At 51.3% G+C, this 18,336-nt stretch overlaps 1 protein-coding gene across 2 annotated transcripts in view; it reads right to left on the reverse strand.

The window, feature by feature from the left end:
- The window catches only part of MXI1 (MAX interactor 1, dimerization protein), a 55,725-nt gene extending 40,700 nt beyond the window's left edge, over window positions 1-15,025 (reverse strand). Inside the window, exons 1-2 of one of the 2 annotated variants that reach the window (XM_064717512.1) lie at window positions 14,748-15,025; window positions 4,064-4,196 (exon numbers count right to left, since the gene is read on the reverse strand). In XM_064717512.1, coding sequence (XP_064573582.1) covers window positions 4,064-4,196; window positions 14,748-14,943 — 329 coding nt within the window. In that variant the 5' untranslated portion in view covers window positions 14,944-15,025. Of the gene's footprint in view, window positions 1-4,063; window positions 4,197-4,905; window positions 5,357-14,747 lie in introns of those variants that run through there. The other variant, XM_064717513.1, reaches the window with a different exon arrangement.
- Window positions 15,026-18,336: the final 3,311 nt, after the last annotated feature.

Below are 18,336 nucleotides of genomic sequence, written 5' to 3' on the forward strand. Positions count from 1 at the left end.
AGTCCCCATGTGGACCCTCAGGAGAGAATTTCAAAGGATATGAGAGTGAAAGCCTACAGAGAAGTTCAGCACAAAACCAAGTGATGGGATCTAGAAGTGGCAAAAATGTTTTATATGAGTAGATGAGAGTGCAACGACAGAGAAAATGAGGAGCTGCACCAGCAGAACAGCCAGAAGGGCAAAGAAACCCAGACACCCAGATTTCCAAGATAACATGCCCAAAATGCCTCACCATACTCATCACAGCTGCTGACTCCAAGCTCTGCAAGCAACCTGCTACCAGACTGTAGGTGTATGAAAGGCCCTTGGGAGGCAGTGCCAGACACAAGGGAGGATAATGGGAAGAGAGGAAAATGAAACGAAAAAGAAACTGGACAGAGATCAAACCCTCCCCCATGGAACTGAGCAATAGATTATTTGAGAGCCCTTAACAACATGGGCCTCCTGGGAGAGCTGAGGGCTCCCAATGCTGCTGGGAGGATGCCTGGTATTTCCCCAGGATTAGACCAAAAAACAACAGGCTTTCTACATGCCTGAGAGCCTAAATAACAACAAAACACAAATGACAATCTAATATTGTAACGCAATTTCAGATTTCCTTATAAATCTTAACTTCATTAAATTGACGGCATTATTGGGGGAAAAATAATTTAGCAACCCTACTGTTTATTTTATTTCCTGCTGACACAATGATTTAATTGATTAAAAAGTCTTCTCAATTATTTTCCAAAATGTAGAAATATCAAGCCAGGCTAATCCTAAGTAAATATAATGAACCTTTCAAATAATTGAGTCTATTAGAACTGCACATGTAGGGTCCATGGCAGCAGTTTCCAGTGACACTGAGTGCAAGTTAATGTACCCACAGAACTTCACTCCCAGCACAGACTACTTCACTTCTCTAGCAGTGTTTTAGAAACTCAGGTTCTGCCCCAGAAACCCCTTCTGAAAAAAGTAACGTTAAATACTACAGGCTGTAACAAACTGCTGTTCATTTTCCAACCCCTCCCAAAAATCAGAAGATAATTTTGTCAAGTGCAAATTTAAGAAGGCAATATTAAATTCAAATGTAACACATGCTGGCTAACTTCAGTTTTTAATTTGCTTGGGGTTTTGCTTTTATGTGTTAAGTTGGATTTGTTAAAAAAAAAAAGTTTCCCCTGTCTATAATAAACACCAGGTAACAATGACTGTGATTCTCCAATTATTTTCTGCAGGTGGGTAATTTCCCATACCAAAATATCCCCAACTAAAGCAAAACTGTATTTTTAAATACGTTCATGTTTTAACTCAAACTCATTATATCTTTAAAACATGTGCACAAAACACTGCACATTCATGTAGATAATGATTGCAGAGGGAAGCCCTCTGCAGCAATCTCCATGCTGTTGGTTGCACAACAGAGACAAGCAAAGGAAAAGAGAACCTGAGCCACAACATCCTTCCTTAAAATTGCATCACAAGAATTAGAAACTATTAAGCAATTTTTTTCCTCTTATCTGCACACCCCTATTTGGGGTAGAAAAGAATTATTTTGCTGAGACTGTGAGATCACCATAGTTCTGTAAGAATAAGAATTGCTCCACCACTGCCATCCAGAACTGGGCTGTCTGCTCCTCAGAACTTTCTGGGTGTTTGTGCAATGACAGCACAGAGCCTGTTGGGAGGAAATAGCTGTCATGTCTGGGCTGCAAATGCTGAAGGGAAATACTTGGAATTAAAATATTAATCAAACAAGCAGCCAGGCTTCATAAATAGCCGGCACCACGAAATCATGGATTATTTGGTTCAATAAAGACCATCAACAATGTACACGTGCTAATCTGTAAAATGAATTGTAAAAGTGTATAAATAAAAAAAAAAGGAAAACATTGTCACTTTCCCAAGGTTGCCTGAGAGGCATTTTTAGAGGAGGCTGTTTTATTACAAGATCTGCATGAGATCTAAATGCATTATTCCTCTACACTAATGAACCATTTTGAGACAAAAGCAATCTAAGAAAATCTCTTGTCCACACATGAAATGTAAGTTTTGTTCCTCATCAAGGACTTGATATTTAATTCAAAGTCCATTCCAACTCCACCAGACAGAACTTACTGAATTGCCCCTTTGATTTTAACAGGAAGAGATGATACAGAGCCTTCCTTAAACAGGGCTGATGCTATACTCAGCATCACACAAAAGACACTGCAGTGAATTTGGAGGCACCCTAAACTTCACAGTTGTCACTTCCCGGCACTTCAGCCATCTGGAAGGCCTGCCATCTCCTACAGCAAGTGCAAGCTGCTACGACTTGTGCTAAAAGAAACTTCCATTTCCAACTGTGCATGTAAGGTCTGAGCTCCCCAAAAGACCCACTCTGGTCCCTGCCTGGAGCAGACCCCACACTGGTCACTCCCTGAGGCTGGAACAAGCACAGGAGGAAACGCTCTGGCTAACAACGCTCTCACTCTAAAGATTCCATCTAGCCTCAGTATTCTTTGTATAAAGAAGGTTTAAGAAAGACTAGAAAGTACATCTTCTGCTTCTCTGCTGCCTTTCCCCCCACAGGAACATATTCAGCCTGTCAGCTCCAGGGCCCAGCGGGCTGGTGTCAGCATAGAGCTGCCCCAGGAGAGCTGTGCCTGGAGCTCTGTGCTGGCAGGGCCTGCTGAGCACCCTGGCCCCAGGGACTGGGAGTGCTCTGCATCCCTCTCCAGCCTACAGGCTGCTGGATTCAGTGCTAAGGAGTTCCTGAGGGGGATGTGCTTCCAGCCCTCCTCTGGAGAAGGGCAGGTTGCCATGACAAAGGCCTTTGAGACAAAGAGGTGTGGGATGGAAAAATAGTATGTGGGAAACCTAGAGAGAAAAATACCGACCTCAATTCAGCATTTGCCACCATTTTCCAACACAAAGTCACAGGACTGGGGGCTTTGGTTCACGATAAACAGCAAAGAGCTACAAATGCCCTCAAATTAGGAGAGGCTGGATGAAGTAGAGAAGCAAATACAAACATTGAGCAGACACAGAGCTCAAGATATGCTGATCCTGATGAAGAAAACTTCCCCACAGCAAGGTGTCCTAACATTGCTTCAAACAACCTTTATTATCAAATGCTGCCGAAGCAGAATCACTGCAAGCAAAGGCACCTTCCCCTTAGGCCTTTACAGGTCCTTCCCAATGGCCTTAAGAAAGCCTTAATCACCTGAGCCACCTGCCACCATTTTATGGATTGCACAGGCCTTGCTGCAGTAAAAGCAAGCTTGCAAATGCCTTTTCAAAGGCATACTCTATGTTTCTTAAGTTTCTCTATCCCAGAAGATCTCAACAAGGTCTGAACAAACCTACAGAAGGTAGCAAACAAAAATAAAAAGAACAGGAATGAGAGAGAAGAGGCAAATGCAACCACAGCACCAGGCAATAGGCTTAATCCTATTGTCTCTTCTAGATTTAAGAAACCAAAAAACATGCCTTTGTGTAATAAGAAAAGTGTCAAAAACATGGAGTTCTACAATTATCAAGCTATCAAAAACTGGGAAATCCCACTGCCCTGAAAGGCAGACTGAAACACAGCTCTGTTTTCCTGAACTGAATTTTTAACATGTTGTACATTACAGTCAGTCATCTCCCTCTCTCCCATTTGTTGTAGGGGATCCATTTCAAAACATTTCCTTGCTTCAAATCATGCCTGTCATTACAATCCCAAAGCACCCAGGCTGCACATGCACTATCCCTTAAAAGCAGTGATTTCTGGGTTGGAAAGACATCAGCTGTATATAATGGGAATAGCTATTGCCTACCTTCTCCCTAAACCTTATGAACAGATCTCCCTATTCCCCTTCCCTCTGCAGCATCTGAGACTTGGCATGGTGTCAGCTGGCAGTGCCACTTCAGATCCAGCTCCCCTGTGTCCCCTCTACTTCCAGTGCTATAGATCCAGAATGGACGCTGCACTTGTGTGCCCCAGCTCTGAATCTAGCTGTTCACATTCTCTTCCCATTTTTCCAAGAGAGGAAATTTCTCTCCACTGCCTCCAGCTTTGTTCTGCAGCTGTGAGCCCCAGGCAGCCCTGCCCACACTGTACCTGGTGGCAATGCTGGCAATGCTGCCGCTGCCGCTGTATTTCCGTGCCCGGCTCAGCCTCCGCGTGGGCTTTGGGTCCTGTAGTCCAGGGCTTGGGACTGAGGGGAAGGTCGAGGCATAGCCGTGCTCACACTCTGCAAGAGAATCAACAGGCAAGGCATTAATAACAAAAAGCAACAATCAAAAAAAAAAAAAAAAAAGGAGAGAAAAAAATAAGAAAGGAAAAAATAAAGAAGTCAGCAGGCAGGCCTCACCACTAACCTGCTGGCCTAGCTGGGGAGGCCCTTAATCACAACAGCTCAGGGAAATGACTGAGGATATATATTCATTTCACAGGGAAGTGGACTGGGGCTGGAGAAAAGGGAGGAAGGGAAGTATAAAGTCTCTGCCAACCCTGGAGGGAGGTCACCACCACTCAAACATTGAAAATATAAAAAAAAACCAACATGACAGTCTAGAGAGTGCCTCATCTTCCTCCTCCTGCCCAACCTATCCGAACCAGGCAAACCAGATATATTTCAACGTGATACTGACGTGTCTGCTGAGCCAGAGCCACCCATCACCATCCCTCCTGCCCAGTGGAAAACTTTCACACCAAATACCCCCTTTTCCTCCCAGAAACCACATCCACGTCAACCTCCCCCACTCTGCAAAAACATTCCACCTCATCCACCACCTTCAGGAGGGCTCATCGGCCCTATCCTTCATTCAGCTGGGGATTTGCCACCATCCCGCCAGCAAACACCGGCTCTGATCCCTTCTCGGGGTCACTCTCGCCCCTCGGTGGGGATCTGACCCCAGCCCCGTTCCCCTCACGGAGGGCACCCATCCTCCCCCCATTACCTCTCTCCCTTCGCTCCAGATACTCGGCCGCCTCCAGCAGCCGCTGGATGTTGATCATCTGGACCTGCTCCATGGCCGGGGGGCTCCGCAGCCCCGGGCCGCCCTCCGCCCCCACGCTCCCGGCTCCCCCGCTGGACACGGGGGCGGCTGCGGCGGGGAGGCGCCGGGGATCGCCGTCTCTGCCCAGTGCCCGGGCCTCGTCACACCGTGCCGGGGGCGGCTCTCCTGGGAGGGCGAGGGGCGGCAAGGGAACACGCCGGAGGAAATGCCGGAGGAAGGAGCCGCTCCGGGATGCTCCCGCCGGGGAGCGGCGAGCGCTTATTCCTGCCCCAGCCCCGTCCCCAGCGCTGCCCCCGCGGCCAGCCCCGATGCGCCCCCGCGCCGGGCCCTGCCAGGATCCAGCCCCGGCCCCCTCGGCCCGGCAGCCCCGCGGCGGGACCGGCCCCTCCGGCCGCCGCCCCGCCCGCCGCCTCGCAGCACTTTGTTTACCTCTGCCCGGCGCTCACGGGCGGGCGGAGCGGAGCGGAGCGGGGCGGGCTGGGAAATGCAGTTCCCGGGAGCACCGAGGCACGGCCGGAGCGTGTGGGGGGAGGCAGCTCCCGGGGCAGAGGCTGCGTGTCCCCGCGCCTGAGGGGATGGCTCCGGGCCCACTCAGACCCTGAGGTGGTGGTGGTCAGGTCACAGAATCACAGAGTGGGTCACGCTGGGAGGCACCACGGTGGGTCAGCTCCCAGCTAAGGAGGGTCACTCCGGAGCACAGTGTGCAGGATTGCATCCAGATGGCTCTGGAATATCTCCAGTGACAGAGACTCCACAGCCTCTCTGGGCAACCTGTGCCAGTCTCAGTTACCTGCATAGCTCATATTCAGGTGGGACTGCTGTGTATCAGCATCTGCCCCTTGCCACTTGTCCCATTGCTGGGCACCACCACAAAGAACCTGGTCCAACCTCTGACACCTCCCTTCCAACAGGCAGACATTAATAAAATCCCCTCTCAGACGTCTCTTCTTGAGGCCAAGCAGGCCCAGCTCCCTCAGCCTTTTAAGAGAGATGCTCCAGTCCCCGGATCAACTCTGCAGCCCTCCAGTGCACCTGCTCAAGGAGCTCCATGTCTCCCTTGAACTGAGAAGCCCAGGACTGGACACAGCATCCCAGGTGGGGCCTCCATGCCCACCCACATGGAACTGGCAGGGCTGTGGCAAGGACAAAGCAGAGAGGCTACAAAAGACAAAGCCACAGCCACAATGTAGAAACTTTCCACATCTCACCTGTGGAGATGGAACTCCACAGGTTCCAGGTGCCTGGAATTCCCACCTGGAGTGACTGATAGATTGTTTTTTATAGGAGGTTAAGGAGCAAGGCCCATTTTTCAATGTGCACAGATTATTTAAGAGCATAGACAAGAGATACCATAGACAGCAAATTCACTATACTTGAAGTGGCACATTAACAAGGCACAACAGTGACCATCTCAACATTTTAACAAATGCTTTCAGTGTGATCATTCTTTTCAGAATTTTAATAATGTATTTACATCCTTATTTTCATGTAGGTACAAACCCTTGGATTACTTCTATCACCCTGAATTTTACCAAACTCAGCATTAGCTGGAATGGAGCTCAAAAACCTGGTAACATAGAATTGCATTATACCAATCTCTAAAATATTTGACTTACTTGAAAAGGATGCACTCAGAAAACATTCAAGATCAGAATCAGAACATTCACAGTAAATATCAGAATCTCCAACTGATTCTGACTTAGAATCTCCCAAAGACTGTTTTGTAGTTCTGACTGGGATATTTTCTGAACCTTTAGGCCATGACTGGTTACATTTGCAAACATTCCTCCATCACAACAGGAGACAGAAAAGTACCTTGAAAAAAAGCCCAAAAAAGTAGAAATTCTCAACCAATGGCTTATGTCTGGTAGCAAGGGCTTTAGGCAGAGCACAAAGTATCAGGAGACTTGTGATGGAGTTGCAAGAGTCGGCAGCACTCAACTAGAGAAGAGCTGAAAAAAGTGGATTCAGGGTAGCTAACTTTTCTCTACACACAATTTGCTGATCCACCATTTCTGAGGTTTCCTCAGAAAACTGCAGGCTTGCAACTGATGGAGGTAAAAATAATACCACTATTCAATTCTTACACAGACCTTTTCATCTCCAGATCTCTAGGGGTTGATTTGTTTTGTTTCTCTTAAGGTGGGACAGCTGAAAAATAAGGAAGGAAGCTGGGACACTTCCAGGGACATCCCTCCCTCATTCTGGGAAGGACAGTCCCAGCCCTTGCTCGGACAGGAGAGTCTCCACTCATGCACCTACACCCAGCCAGACCACAGCATGTGCAAAGACTGGATTTTGGCTGGGGTAGAGCTCAGGGAACGAAGCATTCTCTCTCCCCACCTCATATTTCTACACTGGAAGCTGCCCATAGAGGAGACTGTTAAAAGCACAGAAGGAAAATTCCAAATTTGGGCAGTCTCAAGGACTACTCATAAGATCCTGGATTAAAGAAAAGGACACAGGTGCACAGACATCTCCACACCAGTGAGGTTAACACAAGAGCATTTCTGGGCTCTAACTGAGCTTCCTTTAACCTGCTTCCAAAACCAGAGAGCCATTTGCTTCTCAGGATTAGCAACACTAAACATTAAAAAACCCAAACCCTGCAACTCCAAACCCCCAAACTCACTGCAAAACAGGCCCTTAGCAGACCCACTGCCATTAGCTTTTCCGATGGCACATTGGGAGATATGTGGTGCCACTCTAGGGGTTAAAAGGGAAATCCACGGCTGGAAAATGAAGGGGTAGGTTAGGAGCACATCAGAGAGTCAGCCTCATGAAGGTGAAGGTCAAGATACAAAACAAGAGAGGAGGAAGGAGGGGAATCCTGATACACATGGTGAATTAAATCAGCCTAGAGATAAGTAACAGCAGGATCAGTTCTGTGTGAAATGATGTAGGACGAGCTCTTGCATTTACACTTCAGCTCAGCTTCCAAGTCTTTGTTTCTGAAGTAAACAATGTAAATTAGAAAAAAAATCTGCGTGAAACAAAGAGAAATTTGGAAATAAACGATGGGACATTTCCCCAAAGAAGGAGCCCTAGAGAAGAGGCAAGTAACTATGGAGCCCCAGCAGATCTGTAAAATCTTGCAATTGCCATCCCAAGTGCTCGTGTGGGCAGGTCAGCCTGCAAAATGCCAGAGTGTGACAGAAACAAAAGTGGGTGGAAAGTAAATAGCACGAAGAGGCCCAATGCCACTCAACTGCTGGCCAAAAAGCCCCCAAAGTCAGATTTTAAATGTGGTTGAGCAATCCACAAGCAACACTGGGGAGGGGCTAAGGGAAGAGTATTTTAGGGGAGAATGAGATCATTTAATTTAGTGGCTCCGAATGATCTGTAAGTACAGTTTTCTGATTATAAGTGCTTGCTGCTGGCATCCCTTCTGGCAGCTGTGATTCACTTTCATTGTGTGTTCTGCTGCTTCGCCCTTTAGAAAGGGGCTTTTTACATTTTATTAAATGGCACTTCGGCAACCCTCCATTTCCAGCCTTAATAATGGATTTGTTAATCTCCCTGATAGCCTTTCCCTCCTCCTTAGCAATAATTTAAATATCCAAGAAGAAATCTGCAGTGCAGAAATCAATTAATATTTACATCTGAAATGCTGCTGTACTATTTTCATCAAGTATAACAGATGTGATCTGTTTTTTATCAACATCGCCATCACTTACATTAAACTAGCAACTTCCATCAGGAAAATTTTCTAAGAGCTTTCCAAAAGTAATGCTTTAAGCTTCTCAAACCCAAAATTACTTCAGCTATTTTCTTTCCACTCGACAGGAAGGGAAACTGAGGTGTAAGCAGCATAATTACTCACAAGAAGACACACCCTAAGTCAGAGGTGGAACAGGAACACATCTCACAAATCAAGATGCCCAGCCCTCTGCTTTGAACACAAACCTTAGAAATAGCACAATGCTTTGCAACGTGGAAGTTATTTTCAATAAGGGCAATCCCTTTGGCTAAGCTGCCTTGTTTTTCATTCTGTATTTGGCTTTTGCTAAAATCCTCCTGTTCCCAACCATTTGCATTTTCTGGGAGGAACATCAAGATGGCAACAGCCATAAGAGCTTCCTTTGCCCACCTTCACACAAACCCTCCAAACTCTTGATATTGTTTTCAAATCCTTGAAATCCAACACTTGTGTAATCAAAGCATGAACAGAGATCCCTGGTGGGAACCATTTTCTGGCACTCTCAAGATTCAGTGATTCCCCAAATTTCTGGGAACAGCAGATCCATACCACTCCTGTTTCTCTAGTGAGGGGAACAACATCTGAACAACATAATCAGCACACACTGTAACAAACAGGTCTCTGTTCTCGTAGCCACGACTGCAATAGCTCAGAATTGCAGGACTTGCAGCAGCAGACTGGAGCACAACCCAAGTGCCACCTACTCAACTCCTTCCAAGGCTTGCAATTCCTTCACCAAGGGACCTACAAGTGCCTACAGGACATGGCCTCATTTCTCATCCAGGAGGTTCACTCTTTTGCAAGGCATCAGATAATCCATTTCAGCACTCCCACTGGTACCTGGAACCCATCCACCATTGAGGACAGACATTCCTCGGAACCAAACCTCTGGAATATCCAAGAGTTTGAACAGGAATCAATTGCACGCTTTGATTCAAAGACTAAGCTCTGCCAAACAATAAGATAAAAGCCACAGATCTATTGGCTCTTCGGGTCACTTGTTCCTTCTCTCCAGGAGATGTGCTCTGTTTTCAGCCCTGTGCTGTGCCCAAATTTATACTGAGTCAGTGACTTACTCTATAACTTTGATTAAGTCACTTAACTGATCCAGCTGCAAAATTAAAAGGAATTTCCACAAGAAAAAATATACAGAGTCCTTCAGCTAAATAACAAGAAAGTAGGGTTCTTCAGCCAGTGGCAGAATGTGCTTCTTTTCTGGCTCTCAGGATGCTCTGCTGACAAGGGATGTGATCACTTCTCAGCAGTGCTTCCCAGCACAGTTCCATGGTTCTACCTCTGCCCTATCATTTCTCCTGCTGTGGCTTCCTTCTGAATTCTATGCTGAGGTCCAAACAGCATGAGTCAAAACACCCCAACCTGGAAGTGGCTAACACATGAATCACTGTGGCCAGGTCATGAACCAGGAGGAATGAAAGGGGTTTACTGTGAGTTGGATGAAAAATATATAAATAAAGGGGTCCCACACTGCTCTATATATCACATCACCATGAGATCCAAGGCCATCTACACTGACCTTGAGCCACTTGGTCAGCTCTCATTGATACAATGGGAGCTCTACATGCAGACCAAAGGCAGTCTCAGCTCCTTCTGCCCTCAGCTAATTAAAGGTTTCTGACATTTCTTTGGTTTGTCAGAAAAAGACCCTAAACAGTACACAAACAATGAAAGGAGCCACATGATGAAGATACTGTTAATTCATCCCCAAGGCTCAGTTGTCTTCTCCCTCAGAGAGAATTATGCAGGAGCAAAGGACAAATCTAAGATCGTCCATTTGTTATTCCTGGTCAGAAGATCAATAAACATAGCCAGCACTTGAAGAAGACCCAGCTGTCTCCTGTGAGGGGCAAGGCCCACTGTCCTATGCACGCAAACCTCTATTAGACTGGTGAACTTGTCACCCCTGTTACAGAGACTTGATTGCCTTCATGCTTTTGGAAGAGGATATGGCAACACAGGTCTGTATCTGCAGTGAGATCAGAATGTATTACACACCAGGCCTATTACAGATAAGTCATCGTATCCGAAGGATTCATCACATGTTTGTGCAACTCCTACTGACAAAAACATGAGTCCACACACACAAAGGGGATGCCTGGCACAATACTAAACCTCACCTGAGTTTACTCCAGGTCCCTTTAAAAACATCTTCCAAATCCCAGCATTCCAGCTGCTACAGATTTTCAGCCCTGTTTATTCCTGAAGTGGCATTCACAGAGGTTACAGATGTATCAACAGAGCTGCCCTCAGCACAACTTTCCTGTCTGAAAACAGCCACTGTAACTTTCTTCGAGCCACTTTTCTATTCCTTGGATACCAAGCTTAAATTTCTAGAAACAGGTCATTTGGAAACCTGTACATGTCAGTTAGCAAGGTGTGTTGGGATTGGGTTTTGTGGTCTCACCATGAGAACTGCAGCAAACAGGCAGGCAGCACTGTTATTCACTCCCAGAGGCTCAACTGGAAAAATAATTCAGTTATATTTCAGCAGCTAAAATACTCCAGCTTACCCAAGGAGTCTGATAAGAGGATTCGAACCTTCCCTGTCACCATACTGTAACACAGGTCATTTTTATTCTAATATTTTAAAATGTAAGTGAATAAGGGTGCTGCTGAGAGGCCACTCCTGACCACTGCCTCCCCCTGCCATAGCTCTGACAGTATATCCTACCCTGCTCCACAGCTCTCTGCCCTGTGGTTCTGTTTCCACACCACCCAGCCAGCCCACGGCCCCTCAGCTATTATTCATGGCCACAACGATAGGATGTGGGACCTATAAATGTAAATCATCATCATCTCCATATTTCTGCCTGGGCTTCAGGCAGGTAGGAAACTCCTGCCTTATCTCAAAGTCCTGCCCTAGACCTGGAAGGCTCTGCTGTCTGCCTTGTACCACTGACCTGCACACAAGGGTAGGTGTGTTTTGGGGGCTGAAAACTTCCTTGTAGCTGCTCCTCTATCACCAGAAGGCGTGACATGCACATCTGGGATATCCAAGCATTGGGACCCACAAGAGAAGAGGTTGTGTCCACCTCTCAGGGGACCCTTCTACCAAACAGCATCTGCTCCTGCTGAGGACACTGTTTTGAGAAGGTGAGTAACATGGCACAGCCACCAAAGGCTTGGAACATTGAATGAGGGCACTGAGTGTTGTTTATCAGAAACCATAAAACTATGAGGAAAAACCACTTAAGCTCTCAGAGCATTAACAGCCCTTCCTTAAATTCCTTCCTATGGCTACTGAAGCTCTTCAGCTTCCATACCACTGTGATGCTGATCCCAACCAGCTTTACCCAGCTCTGTCCCTGTCGCCCATCCTGGCCAGGAAGAGACAAACATCCACCTGTCACCTCTGTTTTTTTTAAGACTGTTTCCTTGGGGCAGGGCACTGTCACTCCCCTGCATGTACAGCACCTGGCACAACAGGGCTGTGACTCAGCCACCTTCCTGATGGGAGTAACACCAAAATAGCTCATTACACCCTTTGTAACACCATGGTCAAGTGACCTGGGCATCCTGCAGGAAGCAGGCAAGCTTCTGAGTCTGGCAGTCTCCAGCAACTGAGTCCAGCAGTCTCCATTACCAAACTTGTTTGAGCTGCCCCCTCTATTATTGTGAATTGTGAGTTCAGAGATTGTAACGAGGAGTGACCATTAGCAACATCTCTGCCAGGCTGCCAGCACTGGGTGCACAGAGAATCACCCCTGCCCTAGCAGATGAAAGGGCACAGCATTCTCTTGGTGCAATAACCTGAGCTCTGCATGCAAATCCCTTCCCAGAAAGGAGATGTATATACATTAGGGTACAACGCTCCCGCTTCTGCAGCTGTTCCTTAGTTTAGATAGGGCCAGTAAGGCTCAGAGATTGTTTTCCAATCCCAGCAGCATTTTTCTTTGTTTGGGAGCAACACGTAAAAGCTGCCTGGTTTATGACAGTCACGTTCTGAACAGCACGTTCACCAGCTGAACCTTTGGTTAAATGGGACTTTTCACCCTAAAATGTCCTGATTGCACATTAAAATACTGAAAGGTTTTGCAGAATTTCCCAATAAAAGTGATGATTTTCAACATTATGACCTCAACAATTACTAGTGAAAGCTTCCGTGAAAACAAGTGCTCAGGAATGGAGTTGTTTAGATGCAAACACCTCTTTTAAAAACCTAGCAATAAAAAATCCTGTATCCTGCAGTCCTACTCATTTTCCAGTTCCAAACAAGGAACCGTGTAATATGATGCATTTTTAAATGGAGCGTGTAAAAGATCAGATACTATCCATCTCAACGGCAAGGAAAATTCTATCTCCCCCACCCCGAAAAAAACCCATGATTTTGACAGTTCCCCTTCACAATAAGAGCACTCCTTGAGAAAAAAACAGACCTAAAGCAGCGGTCTGACACTCAGTTTCCAAACCAGGGATGCTGCTGTTTTCACACGCAAACCCAGTTCTTGCTGGTGTCTCCTGTCATTTTCCTGCTCGCAGCTGCTGCTCACGGCGCAGCTCAGCTCCTCAGACGCTTGGCTTTGCAGATTCATTACGAAACAACAATTAGCACGTGAGGAAAAAAAAAAAATCCCACCCCAATATTAACTCAACTTTCCAAAACAGAAGAGCAGGCTGGATTTGTTCTGGGCGAGCAAAGAACAAGGGCTGCTGGCTGCAGCTTTAGCGGCAGAGCGGCTCCTCCGCAGAGGGATCCCTTTCCCTGGGAGCCTGCGTGCACGCAGCTTTTTCCGCAGAACAAGGGCACCCTGTACCGGCACCTGCTCGGGACCTGCAGCTGCCACGGGGGCGAACGGCGAGGAGAGGGCGATGGAGCGATGGAGACGCGTGGCGAGGCACTGCCGATGCCTTTGTAAAGTTAAACGGAAAACAAAACGCAGCACATGCTCCGCGGAGGAAAAAAAGGGGGGAGGGGGGGAAACCCCCAAACATGAAAGCGAGGAGGACAGAGAAATTAAAAAAAAAAGTAGAATAATAAAAAAAAAAAAGTAGAAAATGAAAAAAAAAATTTAAAAAGGCTAAAACAAAGAGTAACAGAGAAACCCGAGGAAAACAAGGGCAAAGCGCAGGTGGCGGAGCGGAGCCCGGGGCCCCCGGCGAGGTGTCCGTGTGACACCCCCGGGCCCGCAGGTCCCGGAGCCCCCGGGCCGAACCCCCCGGCCGAGCCCCCCCGGCCCCGCGCCCCCCCCCGGCCCGCTCGGCAACGCGTGACGTCACACGGGGGACCCCGGCGCCGCGCATTGGCGGAACGGGAGGCGAGGCCCCGCCCCCGGGAGGCGGCGGCCAATGAGCGCGGCGCGCTGGCTCCATGTGCGAACCATGTGTCCGCCCGCGGGGCGGGGCGCGCCGGGCGCAGCGCCGCTGGAGCGCGCTCCGCCACCGCGCGGGGTCCGCGGCCGCGCTCCGCCGCGGGCCACGGCCGCCCCTTTGTTCCCGAAGCGCTTCTGCCTCGCGGTGCCGCCGTCCCTCGCGGCTCGCCTGTCCGCTCGGGACACCGCTCCGCGGGGCAAAGCCGCGGGCTACGCGCACCCTCCGCGCCCGCGGAGCAGGAGGCTAGCGGCGCTGCTGGCCACCGCCCCGCACCGGACGCTTGCCCTGCCCTGCACTGCACTGCTCTGCCCTGCCTTCTCCTCCCCGCCGGCTACCTGGCGAGCGCTGCCACTTGCCTACGTGACTCTGCCCATGCCCCGGCGGGGGGAGCGGGGACGTGTCATCGCCTCCTCCCCCGCCGCTCCGGCTCCGCCACCGGCTCTGGCTCCGCGCGGGGCCCGCCGCCCCCCCGGCCCCTCTCGGTGCCGCTCCGAGCCCGCTCTCCCCGAGAACCAGAGATGCGCCCCCCCTTCCCGCGCCGTCCCGCTCCGCTCTCCATCCCAAACTTTGCCCCGGGCCCGGTCTCCCCAGTGGCGGCGGGGGTCGCACGCACGGTTCTGCCGCGGGGGGGGCAGGCCGGCCCCGGCGCCCTTTGTCACTGCAGGCAGCCGAAAGTTTGGGTTATTTTCCTTACTCCCCTTGACCGCCCCGCAGTCACGCACACGCGCGGCCACGGCCGCCAGCCCGCACTTACTTTTATTCTCCTTCTCGATCCGCTCCAGGTAGCTGGCGGCCTCCAGGAGCACCTGCACGTTGTAGAGGAAGGTGTCCATGCCCGCCGCGGGGCTCGTGTTGCAGATGTCCCCGAGGGGGCACCGGGCCCCGCCGGCCGCCCCTGCGCTCCGCGGCTCGCTCCGCGGCTCCCTCCGCGGCCGGCCGCGCTTCCCCATGCCCCGCCGCCTCTCCGTGCTGCGCTGCCTCCGTCCGTCCGTCCGTCTGCCGGCGAGCCCGGCGGCCGCCGCGGTCCCAGCGCTGCCGCCGCCCGCCCCGCCGCTGTGTCGCCCCACGGGCCGCCGCCGTCCCGCCCCCCCCGCGCCCCGGCGGGGCGGCCCGGCCCGGCCGCGCCTGCGGAGTGCGAGCGCCGGCGGCTGCGCGGCGCCCGGCGCGGGGGGGCGGCCGGCGGGGCAGGGCCGGGCCGGTCCCGGGGCGGCGGGGACCGGCGGGTCAGCAGCGCCGGGATGTGTCACAGCGCCGCGGGGGGAACGACCCCTCGGAAAGGGGCGGCGGTGGCACCGCGCCCCGGGGATGGTGGCACTGGTGGGGGCCCAGCTGCACCCGCCCCCAGGACGCGGAGGCGCAGCTAAGCCTGCCCTGCCTCTTGTCACCCCGTGTCACCTCCCGCCACTGCCCCAGGGTCTGTCCCTGGTCAGGGACCCGGCGTGACAGGCGGACTGGGGAGCCCATGCTGCGCCCAGCGCTGGGGCGATGGGGCCAGCACTGCAGGCAAGCCCCGAACTTCAAAGGGGCCCCTCGGCATAAGCACTAGCGGTTTAATGTTACATTACTCCTCTGTTACGCAGTGCCCCCACAAAGCTCACTCTGAGTGCAGACTCTAAAAGCAATTAATAAATTATTTTTTTCCAAAGTAAATCGAAGGCGGAGAGCAGGCAAGGGATGCACCAGCCTCCCTCACCCCCTCCATATCCATCCCTGCAGACCTGGGTCAGGGCCGGGCACACTACAGCTTGTTTTGCCCTTGTTTTGCAGTCAGGGAGGTGAGAAAAAGCAGCTGCGCCCGGAGGAGAGAGCGCAGGACCTGACCCAGACTGAGGAGAAGGGCAAGGATTTGCGCTTCCAGAAGTCATTTGCAATCTCGGGTCCATGAATTTTGAGGGGGTAGGCGGAGTGGACTCCACCAGCACCAGGCTGGCCCCAGGTGACCTCCAGCACCCTCCTGGCTCCCCTTGTGTCCGTGACAGCGGCACCGAAGCACGGCGCTGCGTTTGCAGCACAAAGCCCCGCTCCGGCCCGGCCGGTCGGGTTGGTCTGGCTCCTCTGAGGAGCCCTGTGGGAGCGGCTGGGGAGCAGCATCGCCCCGGAGATGTGCTGGGGCGTGGGCACCTGCTCACACCCGGCTGCCGTGGGTCTCGCCGGGCTCACCGGCCTCCCAGGGACCGGAACGGGCCGGAGAGCGGGGCAGAGAAGTCGTGGCGGCGTTTAGGAGGGCTGTGTTAGTAATGCCAATGGTACCTGGAGCCCGCAGCATCACGGGGACCTGACTCACCTGAGAGGGGACACTGCAGCCCTGCAATGAAATCCCCGCGGCACCCAATTGCTGGGGGCCAGCGGGCTATTTTCGGGAAGCGTGGCTGCGGGATTTGGTCGGTCTCATGCCTTCCCACGGCACAAGCCGGGGCCGGGCCAGCTGCCCGTGCAGGGCGGCTCAGCACAGCCCCTCCCGCGGGCAGATGGCACCTCCTCCGTGCCCGCAGCACCGCACGGCTGCTGCCACATCCACAGAGCCACGGCTCGTCCCATCGCTGCGCTCGGCAGCCCAGAGCGGGATGGTGTCGGGGGGAGGACACACAGCATCATCCGGGTTTAGCCGTGGCCTGAAGGAGAGTGCAGAAGGCAGAGCCTGGTGTGCCAGGAGCGGGGCGGGACAGAACGCAGTGCCAGGCTCGGGTGTGCTCAGCTCCCGCAGGGACTAAGGCCATCCCTAAGAGCAGGATTCCAGCTGGGAAAGCAGGGGCTGAGCAGAGGTGGGAGCCAGGCTGAGCCATAGGACACATCCAGGCAGGTGAAGGACTCAGATTGTACTTGGATTTTATTAACTCCACTGACTAGCTGAGATAAGACACGGTTCCTGCTTTACAAGCCTGCATGGGCAAACACTCCTATTAAAACATCAGTCAGTCTCTGGCTTTCTAATTGTGCAGGGGTTGAGCTGGTGGTGGGACTGCTCTAATCAACCCCAGATGCAGCCACTGGACACAAGCAGCTGTCCAGCCTGGCTGGGCACTGAGGGCTCCTCTCTGCTGGCTCACCATCGGGCAGGAGGCTCTCCATGACCTCACCTTAAAGTACAAGAGGTCATTGCTGAAAGCACACCAAAGGCACCAGAGGCAGCCAGCATCAGATTGCTTAAAATCAGATGATTTAATGATCTCAGGTGCTCTCCCAGAGGATAAGGATGTGTTTGGCCATCCAGAGTCCATACTGTAGATCTTGTTTGTGCCTAGTGGCAGCATCCTCTGTTACCTACTGCATTTCTTGGTCCTCCTTGTGCACCTGCACAGCACTTCTCAAGTGATTTTTGAATGCTTTGTATGAATTGGTGCTGATTCAGCAGGTACCACTTTTCCCAATGACTTCCCAGGTTTGAAGCCAGAATAATAATAATTTTGATCCCTTTCCCTTCTAGCTTAGGTCCAGGATAATTTCTCTTTAAAGGCCCTTCCACAGAGAAAAGTACAAGGTAATGATCCAAGGGCAGGTATTCAAAGGGAACTGGCTCAAGAGGAATGGAGGCTTTAGGGCATATGGACAGTGGAAAGCACCCAGAATCAGAGAGGCAACACAGGAGTGATAAGGGAAGAAGTTCTGCAGCACTGCCAGCTCTGCACATCCAGCAGCCATGGTCCAGCACCCTCACCCACTGCAGCCTTCTAAATACAGCCATTTAAGGGCATGCTCTCTTTATTTCCCTTCTCTTGTACTTTGTTCAACCTTTGAGCTCATCCTGAAGTCTCACTGTCAGTCTTTTCTCTGCAAGGCGATGGGGAAGCTGCTTCTCAGGCAGAAGTGGAAGATCTGAGTGCAGCCCCGTGGGCCCATGGCTGTGGGAGTTGGGGTGAGCTGGGGAGCCACTGGCTCAGCCCCATGGCCCATCCCACCCCACCACTGCCTCCAGGCACGGGGCCAAGGCAGCTCTCACATCCTGGGACATTCCTGCACCTTTTATCAGCAGCCTGGTGTGGCAGGCTGCCCTCAGTTCAGCGTGGCACAGCAAGGGCAGCGTGGCCCAGGGCACAGAGGTTGGGTGCCCACAGGGATGTTGCCAAATTCACACCTGTAAAAGTGGGGAAAATATCCACCTCATCATTTGGAGATTGGATTAGATAAGAGGTAAGGTTGCTGGAGTGCTTTGTTTTGTAGTGCTGCATAACATAGCAAGGTGTGGATTTAGGTACAAAGCTGTCTGGTGGTGTGAGGTGCCATGAGAAACCCCTGGGGTAGAGTGAGCATCCCTTCCCCTCTGCCATGGGAATCACCTCATGTGTGTGTGGCTGGTGCCCATGTTGGGCTGAACAGAGGAAAACAGAGCCACTGCTCTGAGCACA

The sequence above is a fragment of the Zonotrichia leucophrys genome, chromosome 6 (assembly GCF_028769735.1).
Source record: "Zonotrichia leucophrys gambelii isolate GWCS_2022_RI chromosome 6, RI_Zleu_2.0, whole genome shotgun sequence".
Classification (NCBI taxonomy): domain Eukaryota; kingdom Metazoa; phylum Chordata; class Aves; order Passeriformes; family Passerellidae; genus Zonotrichia; species Zonotrichia leucophrys.